Source organism: Microcebus murinus, chromosome 16, assembly GCF_040939455.1.
Source record: "Microcebus murinus isolate Inina chromosome 16, M.murinus_Inina_mat1.0, whole genome shotgun sequence".
Classification (NCBI taxonomy): Eukaryota; Metazoa; Chordata; class Mammalia; order Primates; family Cheirogaleidae; genus Microcebus; species Microcebus murinus.
This window is the reverse complement of record NC_134119.1, coordinates 32,638,904-32,652,575: the sequence shown is the minus strand read 5'-3', so window position 1 is coordinate 32,652,575 and position 13,672 is coordinate 32,638,904. Positions and strand designations below refer to the sequence as shown.

General features: G+C 41.1%; 1 protein-coding gene across 10 annotated transcripts in view; it reads left to right on the top strand.

Moving 5' to 3' along the window:
• The first annotated feature begins 450 nt into the window (after positions 1-450).
• CPNE1 (copine 1) overlaps positions 451-13,672 on the top strand; it is a 37,542-nt gene continuing 24,320 nt past the window's right edge. The window contains exons 1-3 of one of the 10 annotated variants that reach the window (XR_012923741.1): positions 451-640; positions 5,936-6,020; positions 9,720-11,674. Coding sequence is in view for 3 of the 10 variants with exons in the window: in XM_076011061.1 (XP_075867176.1) it covers positions 9,742-12,630 (2,889 nt within the window). In the remaining 7 variants the exon portion in view is untranslated. The other 9 variants (XM_076011061.1, XM_076011060.1, XM_076011062.1 and 6 more) reach the window with 9 other exon arrangements.

Below are 13,672 nucleotides of genomic sequence, written 5' to 3'. Positions count from 1 at the left end.
ATGAGCCACCACGCCAGGCCTGGATTGAATTTTTTTTAATTTAATTTCAGCATATTATGGGAGTATAAATGTTAAGGTTACGTATATTGCCCCCCCCCATTGAAATTTTTAAGTGGAAAAAAAAGAATCAGGTTTTGGGTCTTTTGTCAGGCCATTATCAATAGAAGTAGTCACCACTTTGTGGTCCATTTAATCCTCAATTCTTCGAGATAGGCACAACCTCCCACCTTTCGCAGAGGCCAAAAGAAATGACGCAATTTGCACAAAGTGCCGCAGAGAGGGCCGGAGCCGGCACTCATCCCACTGCGCAGCGCCATTTGCCTAAGGCCTGGCTTGCTGCGCAAATGTCCCAAGCACAGAATGAAAGCCCCTCTAAGCACAAACATCGGCAACTTCCGGGAGATTGCCTAGGAACTTCACCGCGCTTGCGCGTACCCGTGACGCAACCCACTCCGTCCCGCCCCTTCTGGAACGCGGAGCCGCGGACCGGGCCGGCGGCCATTTTGTGAAGCAGCGAAGGAGGTGTTGGCTGCGGTGGGCTCCGGGAAGCCGTTCGGGCTGGGGCTGTCGGCCGCGGGGCAGAGGCACTCGCGCGGGGGGTAACTCGGGTCTGGGTTCTGGTGCCGCGCAGCTCTCCCCGGTAAGACTCCCGCAGCCCCGGAACGGGCGGGGCTGTGCGGGGCTCGAGCCGCCCCTTGGTGGCCCGGGGCGGGGCCTTCGGAAGCCTCCGAGCCCGCTGCAGCGAGCGCCCCACACAAAGGGACGGGGCCGGGCTGCGGGGGACCTGGGGTGCTATTTACGTCGAGATCTGAGAGGATGCAAGGAAGGCGCAGGAGAGAATGAGCCTGCGTATCGAAGTGGGGACGAGGCCATAGCGAGGACGCCCCCGTGGTTTCAAAGAGGGAGGAGGCCAGATCTGGGTGGCCTGTCGGCCTGCAGACTAACGGGACCTGCCGTGAAAATACACGTATTACCCTAATGGGGAAGATTGATACCTAAACCTCTGTGCTCCGAAGTGGGGAGATAATAGTGAGGACACTCCCTCAACCCAGAATTGAAAGGAGGCCCCTGTGGCCTGCCAGCAAAAGAAGGGGCTACAATCGGGACACACCTGTGGGGAGGAAGCTGTAGTCGGTACACTGCAGCGTCCAGGAAGGAAGTCTCTGAAGCGGCCGCCTTCGTGGCCTGAAGGTAGAGGGGGTAGCAGGGAGATGCTTCCAGGGCCCATGCTGGGGAGGGGCTTACTCTCCTGGGTGTGGCAATTTGAGAAGCCAGCCTCTGAAGCAAAAAAAGTGGGGGGTGAGTAAGCCTCCGAGCCTTGAGAATTGTAAGATGCCAGGTACTTGGTTCCCAAGAAGGGAATGGGCTGCCATGACCAGCACCCTTAGAACTCGCTAGGGAGTGGAGCCTCCCATACTGAAGGAGGACGAGGTCGGTGGGATGTAGAGGGTGGGTGCTTTTGATGTAGAGTTAATTGAGTTTGTCTGAAGGTTGGCTGCGCTAGTTTACAGCCACGTGCAGTGGGTGGGCGGGCCTTTTAGGAGCTACAGGTTAGTGACAAGGGTGGACACAAGAGCAGCAGGCTTAGCTGCTGGGTTGAAAGCTTGTGGACTTTTTGTGTGCCTCCAGTGTGTGCTGTATAGTGTAAAATCCGAGGGGCTCCGGTGAAGGTTACTCGGGGTTATTAAGTGCTAAACATTCATTCAGCTGGATGGTGTGTACTAAGAATTGCAGGCTTAAGAGATTTCTGGGCCCTAAAACTCACCTTGGCTCCTGGACTCCCAGAGTTCGCCTAATGTAAATTGGGGTGGTTGACAGGGACCATTTTGTATTATTCATTGATAGGGTGATGCTAGTTAATATAACTTGAAAAAGTGGTGGCAAGTGAAGGTTAGTTGAAGAGGCTTGTGACTGGAGTTTCTCTTAGAGCTTCTTGCTTGAATGGTTTGAAATGGTGTAATTTTTGTAAAATGCAGTCTTAGCAACAAGAATTGCCTGGGACCTTGTTAACTAGTGTATATTGTTAATGCATTTCAGAGAGTTTGCAGTTGAAAAAAAATCCTTCAAGTCTGGACATGTTGGGAGATTTTTTTTTTTTAAATTATAGAAATACAAGACTGGTTGTACTTGTTTTGAAATTTGGTATTTTTTATAGAATGGAGGATTTCTGGATTTAGTAGAAAGTAATTGTGTTATGGCATTTTCCAAGAATTGTTTTTTAAAAAAAATTGAGAAGAACTGTAACAGGTGGTTCAAATAACTTTATGGTAATTTAATTTATGAATAAAATGAAATGTTTGGCATGTTTACATAAAAGTTAATGAAGATGTGCTTAGTATGTATTAATTGGGCAGTTTAATGCATTTTTATATCACTTCCATATGTTTGGTTAAATGTTGATTACTTTGTTTATGGTTTGTCATGCATAATTTTAATTTTTTAATGTTCAAATCTGTTAGGTGAAAAATGTGACACTTTAGAAACCATTGTTGTAGTTACTTGGAACATATTGTTATGTGTTAATACCAGTACACTTTAGGCTTCTTTCCCATTCTTTGACATGTAAAATATTTTGATGACCGCATATTGAGAGTCTGGGAGTTGTTGGTACGGTTTTTGGTTGGGAAACTTGATTTTGTTGGCCTGGGTGTTCCAGGTGCTGGAATCCATTGACAATTTGATACTGTTTTTATTCCATCTTGCAGAAAGCCACTTCCTTGTTCAAGTGTGGATGAGTGTTTTCTTCTGTAGCTACTATAGGAAAGAACTGTCAGTAACTGGTTGCACAAAAGATGTTTTTGGATATCCCTCGCTAAAATGCAGAGACTGTTGTCCAGTTTTATAACTTTTTGTCTGGCCTGTAAATGTGTAATGTTTGTAGAGCAAATGAATACTGTTAAATATTTTAGGTCAACTAAATAGAAAAATACTTTCATCTCAATTATAGTTTTATCACATTTTACTACCAACACCCATGTACCTTTTGGTTTGCAGGGAGTTTAGTTAAGTTTAAAGCCAGCTTTTAAGTCTTAAAGCCATAATGAGGGTGAATGTGGTTGGTTAGGTTAGAAGTAATAGGTTTGCTTTTAAGTTTAAATGATAACAAAATATTTTTGTTGGCATTCTGGGGGATTGAAAAATAATATTAAAATCTTAGCAGAGGAACATCTCATTTAGAAATGTCTTCTGATTTGCTGCCTTTGAGTACTGAATAGAAGTTAATGGGAAAATTGAATAATGCATTGTAAAAGGGATGTATCTCCATCAGTGTCAGAAGAATTTTTTTAATTAAGAATGATCCCAGAAATGTATTCCATTTGGGGGATGGGGGACAAAATCAAGTAGATGAATCTGATTGTTTCATAATGCCTATCATAATGTGCTTATACCGTTTATAGCATTGTGCCCATTGAGATTGATTATTGCTCATCTCTGAGGTGAACGTTTGAGGGGTTGCTGGTCTTTTGTTTCTTTGGGATCTGAAGAATTTGTCTCTGCTGTATCCTCATTCTTGTCAATTAAAGACTGATGACTGAACAAAGTTAAAGTTCACTTTTGAGTGTTTTATTACCAGATGAAGAGTGGAAATTGTTCTAGTTTGTGCCTTGACTTCTTGATAAAAGGTTTGTTGTCACTTTATTCTGAAATTCCAAGTGATAAGAAAGTCTGTGTTATAACATACTAAATTTTTGTAGCAGATATTTGTAATTTGTTCACGTATCTGGTATTTGTCAAGCTGAAGCAAACCTCTATGTTAGGACTAATTCATGACATGAATGGAAAACATACGAACGCAAGCTTCTTGTTTTAGATCTTCTAAAATATATCAGTGGATTTAATGGCAAATCAGGCCAATTTTCTCCTTCCTTACCATTATGCTCTATCTGTAGATGAAATATATATTTTAAATGTTTTATTGTATAGAATTATTTCAGTGTTATCCTTCTAAAGTTCACCAAAGCTTAAGGTCAGTGGGATGGATTTTTGATTTTGGAATCCTGAGTTCAGTTGCTAGCCGACATTTAGAACACAGGAATGCATAGATTCCTGGAAAACAGTGATGCCTCTGTTAAATTACTGTGATCTTTACAAAGTGAGGTGTCAAAAAAAATAAAAGTACTACAGTTCTATTTCCATTTACCTTTCTCTTTTGAACAAAGAAGTATAATACCAAGGATTGTGAAGTTCTGACTTCTAGCTTCAACTTTCTGCATAATTTTCCTTGGTATGGGTTAGAGGAGGGCTTCCTCTTTGCTGAAATAGAAGAGAATCACAAATTTATATCTGGATTGATTTTGTGCTTTAAGTTGAACACATAAAGCTTGTACTAGGCATTTGCCAAATTCAACTGGGCCTTTCTACCTTGCCATGTGGAATAAAAAGTCTTTTCCCTTTTAAAGTAAGTTCAGGTAACCATATAGATTTTGAGAGTAGACCTGGTAAGTTCCCTTTGAGTTTAACTGGCTGATCCTGAATTTGTCCTTCTGGAGATGGACATATGATGCCTTTTTGGGTCTGGAAGGAAGGAGGCTGAGGAACTTGTTTCCCTTATATTCACTTGATCTTAGCCAAAGACCGAGAAGCGATTGTTTCCCTTATATTCAGAGCATATGCCCTGGCCTTATACCAGACCCTTTGGAGTCTCCACTAGGGATCACGTGTTTATCACAAGTGCTTAACTAGAAAATTACCCTGGTTCTGTGGCTCCTAGTGTCAAACCTGTACATAAATACTGCAATAATCCATGCCCTTCCTCATTGCTTTACTTTGAAGCAAGCCTTTTCTGTTTCATATCTCCCTTTGTAACCAGTTAGATAAAGAATTTTATGTGCCTTTTAAATGAAGAGTGTTTAGACTCTTCAGCTGTAATTATGCTAGATTTGGGCTTTTGAAAGTGTGTTGATGACATTTGCATAACTTTTTGTGGCTAAACGGTCTCATTGTTTCTTAGTAATTTGAGTAGTTGACTAGAGGATGTTTAGCTTGTCATTTAAAGTTTGGAATAACACTTAGAATTTTTGAAATATGTTTTACTTTTTGGTGGTGGTGATTAAGCTCACTAGTATCTTGATCTTGAAAAGTATTAGTTTAAAATGAAGCATCATTTGGAGTAGTTTTCTATTGATAATCTTAGTACTGAACAGTGATAAATTTCTTCTATGCTCTTTCTCTGAATTAGTCATTTGGTCATATATATTGATTGTGAATTGTTCATAACTTTACCACTTTCGAAGAAATTCCAGTGAAAGATGAGTGACCTGTTGTTATTTGGGGAAATACTGTTACTGTGCCAGACATTTTTAGGGATTTTTTTAAACAAGTTTTTTTGAAACTGTTGTGCTATTAGAAGAAAAACCACTTTTCTTTAATAGTTTGAACCCCAATGGAAATAGTCCTCATAGTCAGAGCTTTTACTTCATTTTTTTTGTGATATTTGATGCTATTTTGGTGCAAAGGAATTAAAAGAGTACTTGCAATAATTTCCATGAGTATCCTTGAATTGATGACTTAGTTTGTCCAGGAATTGTTATTGTGCGAACTTGTGCTTTTGCATCAAAACTGGTGAGAATCTGGGCTAATAGACTCATTTTACAGAGTTTTCTGGGCTGGTTTAATCATCAAGTGGTAGAAGATCAGTGACTAGCTGTGAAGCTGAGCTTTATGACTGTTTTAGTTTTCAATTGATTCATTTTTGGGCTAATTTCTGACATTTTCTTGATGTATGTAAATATTTAAATATTTTGAAAGCAATACCAAGCAAAAAGCGCATGTGGGATTTTGGTTGTTATTTCCTCTTTTTTTTTAAAATATGCTTTCTAATGAAGTACTCTGGTGGTTTCAGACTCGCCTTCATAATGTACAGTTCAGTGTGGCCTGTGAGTGTTGTATTGTGTTTCCTGCATTGATTTTTGCCTCCATTTATTCTCTATTGCAGTCTAAAAGTTGGTTTTAATTGGTTGCCCACAGGATTGACTTGGCCTCTACTTCTTGTTAAGAAAATACATCTCTTGTTTTATCAGGTAAGAGATTTTGAATAGAGAGTTTGTTTTTATACAAAATAAAATGAGATCGCTTATTAAGAAACATGAAATTGTGTGTAGTAACTAAATTGTGTGTGGTTTTTTTTTTTTTTTTTTTTACAAGTTTATCTGAGGGATGGGGGAGGGGTGGATTGGGTACTTTGAACAGCTGTTGCTTCCTTTTGGGGTCAGTTTCATGTGGATGCATTTCTTCTGCTGCATTCCTGATTGTTAGGCAGTAAATAGCTGTTTTATTCTTGGGTAGCATTTTAGACTAATTACATATACAGGTGCTTGTTTATGGTTATTTATATTCCCTAGAGGTATAAGTAAAGATACTGGGTCATATGTTTTAGAGTACAAATTTTAGACTTCAGATGGATCCTTAGCAAATGGAATCTAACCCTCTTCTAATGTAGACTCAAGACAGGTTGAAATGATTTATCTGTGAAAGTTACTTAGTAGCAGAATAGCAGATGTTATTTCATATTTTTCAGAACCTAAAAACTTTTCCTCTTCAGGTGGCTTTAAGAATAAATCTTGTGCTCTACTTTGGTTTAATACTCAGCCCTTTTCTAGCTGGTAATCTGAGGCACATTTTCAATGGCATGCTTTCATGTGTACCTTGTACAGACTTTGAGAAAATCCCTACTCAGCAGAAAATGGTTTAAATACTTAACTGTGTATGTCACTTTAGCCCAGTGTTTAATTTTTGTGTTCTTGGGACTTTATTTATTTATTGATTGATTTATTTTGAGACAGAGTCTCACTTTGTTGCCCAGGCTAGAGTGAGTGCCATGGCGTCAGCCTCACTCACAGCAACCTCAATCTCCTGGGCTCAAGCTATCCTCCTGCCTCAGCCTCCCGAGTAGCTGGGACTACAGGCATGCGCCACCATGCCCGGCTGATTTTTTTTTTTTTTGTATATATATTTTTAGTTGGTCAATTAATTTCTTTCTATGTTTGGTAGAGACGGGGTCTCGCTCAGGCTGGTTTCGAACTCCTGACCTTGAGCAATCCGCCGCCTCGGCCTCCCAAAGTGCTAGGATTACAGGCGTGAGCCACCGCGCCCGGCCTTTGGGACTTTATTAAGTTCCTATTTATTGTCCCAATGCAAACTAATATATCTCTCTTGGGTACCTGGATTGCCTATGGTTGTTTGGGTACTTGGATTGCCCATGATATTCCCCCCATACAAAGTGATTAAGCATTTTTAAAAGTTGAACAGGAATGCTATCTCAGTTTTGCATATGGCCACATATTCTAGATTCAGTAAGGAATACAAATTTGATTTAATGACTTGGAAACGTCTGATGAACTTCTGATGAATCTCCTTATAGGCTGCTACATAGTAAATAGGGAGAAAAGAGTCTGTTGATATGATGTTAATTTTTCTTGTTGACTCTTACAGTCCATAAATGAAAAGTTTCTCCACCATCCTTATATTTCTAGTGTTTATGATCATTTCACAAAGAGCATTTTCTGTTTGCCAGTCCGTCTTTTCTGTATTAAATTTGAAGGTGGCTTTTATTTTTGTCTGAGTGTGTGATAAAACTGTCAAAGCCAAAAAATATATTTCTCTTTTGTAAACAGCAATCATAATATTGAGATATAACTACAGACTTTGTTGCATTGAATTAGTATTTCCATAGTATTTGACATTAAAGAACTGCTTTCATGGAGTTTCAGAATTCTTAGTGCTTATAGCAGGAAACCTTGCCCTTTCTAATGTTCTTATTTGAGAAGTAAACCAAATCTTAAATAATTTATAACTTCCTAGAGATCACAGAGCCATTTTAATAAGCTTACATTTAAAAGTTGATTTTTTTTTTTTTTTTTTTGAGACAGAGTCTCACTCTGTTGCCCGGGCTAGAGTGCCATGGCGTCAGCCTAGCACACAGCAACCTCAAACTCCTGGACTCAATGGATTCTCCTGCCTCAGCCTCCCAGGTAGCTGGGACTACAGGCCCGTGCCACCATGTCCGGATAATTTTTTCTATTTTTAGTTGTTTGCTAATTTCTTTCTATTTATAGTAGAGACAGGGTCTCACTCTTGCTCACGCTGGTCTAAAAATTGATTTTTAAGATAGCTTGGAAAACACCCTATGTTGTTGACCACATTAATTTCATAGTAATATTTTTTCCAGTTCCAAGAATTTGGTTTGTCATTTTCTATAGGGCAGCCCTTGCATTTGCTCTTAGAAGCCCTTAGAACTGAAATGCAGAAATTTAAGAGAAACTTCTTTTTTGTTTAAATCAAAATAGATAATATCTAAGGAGATCAATTAGCAACCAGATATCCCCCAGGAATTACATAGGGTCAGAGACTGCAATGACCACTGAGTAAAGTTCACACCCTAGTTCTTCTAAAACAAAAACAAAAAATACCTCCTTTTTATTGTCAGCCTTCTCCCAGGGGGAAAACAAAGGGAAATTTTTTTTAAATGGAGGGTTTGGGTTTGAGTCTCTGGACCTGAGGGTTTTTTTTTTTTTTTTGAGACAGAGTCTCGCTTTGTTTTCCAGGCTAGAGTGAGTGCCATGGCATCAGCCTAGCTCACAGCAACCTCAGACTCCTGGGCTCAAGCAATCCTCCTGCCTCAGCCTCCCGAGCAGCTGGGACTACAGGCATCTGCCACCATGCCTGGCTGGTTTTTTTTTTTCTGTGTATTAGTTGGCCAATTAATTTCTTTCTATTTATAGTAGAAACGGGGGTCTTGCTCTTGCTCAGGCTGGTCTCGAACTCCTGACCTCGAGCAATCCACCCGCCTCGGCTTCCCAGAGTGCTAGGATTACAGGCGTGAGCCACTGCGCCCAGTCTGGACCTGAGTTTTAATAAAACTGTCACAGTGAATGGCACTATAACCAGGTTCTACTTTGGGGGAAGTGAATATAGGTAACTCAGATTTTGGCTATTCTATTCACTATTTCTTTTGGCTTCTTAGAATGTTTTAACCCTGTTTATAATAAATCCACATGTGGTTTTATTTTAAATAAAGCTGTAAGGCAGGGGGAAAGGGCATTTATTGAAACCTTAAAATCTGTACCCCATCATATGCTGAAATAAAAAAATAATAGCTGTAAGGCAGATTGAGAAGTTTTAGGATGAAGTATGTAATCAGTTCTCATTCGTCACTTGAATCTACTTTAGCTTTATTTGTAATTCATTAGTATTCTAGCTTTGTTTCTTATGCATTTTGAGACTGAGCTCTATAAACTCACACTCTGATAAGTCTATGAAATTATCAAGTGTATAGAGAAGATGCTAAACCAGATTTACACATTAACTTTAATGCATCCTTTACATATTTTTCCCCTATAGATTGTAAAACTTTTTTTCCTGATAAGACTTAACACATTTATTTTAAATCTTACTGAATGATTAGTGGTCTGTATGATGTGATGTATATGGTGATTTTACTATCTTACAGTTGTTTTTTCCTGAGCTTTTTTTGAGTCTTGGGACTGAACTGCTAATTGTTTCCAGAATTAATGCCTTGTGGAAGTTGAAATTGTCTAGGTTTTACATTGTAAATGGCATATAATGTTCAGTTTTTAGACTATCTAAATTAAAGAAAGACATTGCCTGATAGCTTGAGGGAATATTTGAGGGCCTAATATGGTAGCTGGTCATTCTTGTAGCTAAAAACTTGGTGTGATAAACAGGAGTCTGACCTGGCCGTTGCCTTTTCTCATCTGCAGGTGTGTGTGGTTTCAGCGCAGCATGGCTGTGGTCATCCGTTTGCAAGGTCTCCCAATTGTGGCGGGGACCATGGACATTCGCCACTTCTTCTCTGGATTGACCATCCCTGATGGGGGCGTGCATATTGTAGGGGGTGAACTGGGTGAGGCTTTCATCGTTTTTGCCACTGATGAAGATGCAAGGCTTGGTATGATGCGCACAGGTGGTACAATTAAAGGGTCAAAAGTAACACTATTGTTGAGTAGTAAAACGGAAATGCAGAATATGATTGAACTGAGTCGTAGGCGTTTTGAAACTGCCAACTTAGATATACCACCAGCAAATGCTAGTAGATCAGGACCGCCACCTAGCTCAGGAATGAGTGGCAGGGTAAACTTGCCTACAACGGTACCCAACTTTAATAATCCTTCACCCAGTGTAGTTACTGCCACCACTTCTGTTCATGAAAGCAACAAAAACATACAGACATTTTCCACAGCCAGCATAGGAACAGCTCCTCCAAATATGGGGCCTTCCTTTGGGAGCCCAACCTTTAGCACGACTGTTCCAAGTACAGCCTCTCCAATGAACACGGTCCCACCGCCACCAATTCCTCCAATCCCAGCGATGCCATCTTTACCACCGATGCCGTCCATTCCCCCAATACCAGTTCCTCCTCCAGTACCTACATTGCCTCCTGTGCCTCCTGTGCCCCCAATTCCTCCAGTCCCTTCTGTGCCACCCATGACCCCACTGCCACCCATGTCGGGCATGCCGCCCTTGAATCCACCACCTGTGGCACCTCTGCCTGCTGGAATGAATGGCTCTGGAGCACCTATGAATCTGAACAATAACCTGAACCCTATATTTCTGGGTCCATTGAATCCTGTTAACCCTATTCAGATGAACTCTCAAAACAGTGTGAAGCCACTTCCCATCAACCCTGATGATCTCTATGTCAGTGTGCATGGAATGCCCTTTTCTGCAATGGAAAATGATGTCAGAGATTTTTTCCATGGGCTCCGTGTTGATGCAGTGCATTTGTTGAAAGATCATGTAGGTCGAAATAATGGGAATGGATTGGTTAAGTTTCTCTCCCCTCAAGATACATTTGAAGCTTTGAAACGAAACAGAATGCTGATGATTCAACGCTATGTGGAAGTTAGCCCTGCCACAGAAAGACAGTGGGTAGCTGCTGGAGGCCATATCACTTTTAAGCAAAATATAGGACCTTCTGGACAAACGCATCCCCCTCCTCAGACACTTCCCAGGTCAAAATCGCCCAGTGGGCAGAAAAGGTCAAGGTCAAGATCACCACATGAGGCTGGGTTTTGTGTTTACTTGAAAGGGCTGCCATTTGAAGCAGAAAACAAACATGTCATTGATTTTTTTAAAAAGTTGGATATTGTGGAAGATAGTATTTATATAGCTTATGGACCCAATGGGAAAGCAACTGGTGAAGGCTTTGTAGAGTTCAGGAATGAGGCTGACTATAAGGCTGCTCTGTGTCGTCATAAACAATACATGGGCAATCGCTTTATTCAAGTTCATCCAATTACTAAGAAAGGTATGCTAGAAAAGATAGATATGATTCGAAAAAGACTGCAGAACTTCAGCTATGACCAGAGAGAAATGGTATTAAATACAGAAGGGGATGTCAACTCTGCCAAAGTCTGTGCCCACATTACAAATATTCCATTCAGCATTACCAAGGTGGATGTTCTTCAGTTCCTAGAAGGAATTCCAGTGGATGAAAATGCTGTACATGTTCTTGTTGATAACAATGGGCAAGGTCTAGGACAGGCATTGGTTCAGTTTAAAAATGAAGATGATGCACGTAAGTCTGAACGCTTACACCGTAAAAAACTTAATGGGAGAGAAGCTTTTGTTCACGTAGTGACCCTAGAAGATATGAGAGAGATTGAGAAAAATCCCCCTGCCCAAGGAAAAAAGGGATTAAAGATGCCTGTGCCAGGTAATCCTGCAGTACCAGGAATGCCCGGGGCGGGAATGCCCAGTGCTGGAATGCCTGGTGCCGGAATGCCCGGTCCTGGAATGCCTGGTGCGGGACTGCCCGGTGCCGGACTGCCCGGTGCCGGAATGCCCGGTGCCGGAATGCCCGGTGCCGGAATGCCCGGTGCTGGAATGCCCGGTGCGGGCCTGCCCGGTGCGGGAATGCCTGGTGCGGGCCTGCCCGGTGCGGGAATGCCCGGTGCAGGAATGCCTGGTGCAGGAATGCCCAGTGCAGGAGGTGAAGAGCATGCCTTTCTGACCGTAGGGTCAAAAGAGGCCAACAATGGGCCTCCATTTAACTTTCCTGGTAATTTTGGTGGGTCAAATGCCTTTGGGCCACCACTCCCTCCTCCAGGATTAGGAGGGGCCTTTGGTGATGCTAGGCCCGGTATGCCATCAGTTGGAAACAGTGCTTTGCCTGGTCTAGGACTGGATGTTCCAGGTTTTGGAGGTGGACCAAATAATTTAAGTGGGCCAGCAGGATTTGGAGGAGGCCCTCAGAATTTTGGAAATGGCCCTGGTAGTTTAGGTGGTCCCCCTGGTTTTGGGACTGGCCCTCCTGGTCTTGGAAGTGCCCCGGGGCATTTGAGTGGGCCGCCGGCTTTTGGGCCTGGGCCTGGCCCTGGCCCAATCCATATTGGTGGTCCCCCTGGCTTTGGATCTAGTTCTGGAAAACCAGGTCCAACAGTAATTAAAGTGCAGAACATGCCCTTTACTGTGTCTATTGATGAGATTTTAGATTTCTTTTATGGCTATCAAGTAATCCCAGGCTCAGTGTGTTTAAAATACAATGAAAAAGGTATGCCCACAGGTGAAGCCATGGTGGCCTTCGAGTCTCGGGATGAAGCTACAGCTGCTGTCATTGATTTAAATGACAGGCCTATAGGCTCAAGAAAAGTAAAACTTGTATTAGGGTAGCCATTCACATCAATTCTTTATAGGATAGATCTTCATATTGCTGTGATTAATGCATCCAGATTGTTTTCCTAGTATTTCCAGGTTAGAACCTGTGGATTGTTTCAGTTGCATATAGATTGGTTTTCATAACATAGAGCATTGGTTGACTGTTTACAGAAGACTCACTACCAGGATAAACATTGCTATATGTTACAGTAAAGCTATCTGGAGAGAACACAAAAATGATTTTGGCATACCATTAGAAAAACCATTTGTAAAACTCAAATGACCACATGACGCTTATCAAGGAGTCTAGATTGGTTTTGTTTTATACCATATGGGATGAAGAAAATAGAAAGTAGAGCTCATTGAGGGTGTTCTTGCCAGCTGCTGAAAAATAGAAGTTGGCTACTCTCGGAATTTGGTTTAAAGCTGGACAGATTTGCTTTGTTATAGGGTAAAGCTTTGTCTAAAGTCCTCATTTTCTTTAAAAATTGAATAAAATCTCTGTATACAGATTCATTGTATGTACCTTTATTGCTTCTTGAGGGTTCTTGCTGTATAGACAGTCCTGCTTCAGAACTTGCTGCTTTGTTTACGTAATTGACTCATTTGTAAATGAGCAGAACTGTTTCGTTGGTTTTTTTTCCTAAATATAAAACTCCACACGTGGTTTGTGCTATAACCTTGAACTTTGATGTCACACTTAGAACTGTGTGGAATAAGACTTGCCATAAAAATAAACTATGGAGTCCTTTACCTACCAGAGCCTTTTTGGTTTGACCGTCAAGTTTTGGTTTAGTCAGTTTAAAAAGTGTTCATGTTGTTTGGATGGGATCAAAAACCAGAAACCACTTTTAATAATCAATGTTTAAGAAGCTTGATTTGAATTCCTGTCCATTGTGGACTAATTGTTCTAACAATTTTCTTCTGTCCCAATTTATGTGAAATTTTGGCCTTTAAGAAAACAAAGGGGTCCATACATAAGAAAGAGTATTATTGTATCAAGATTTTTAAAACTGAAGTTGAAATTGTTAGCTTTGTTAGCAGTAGTATTATAGAA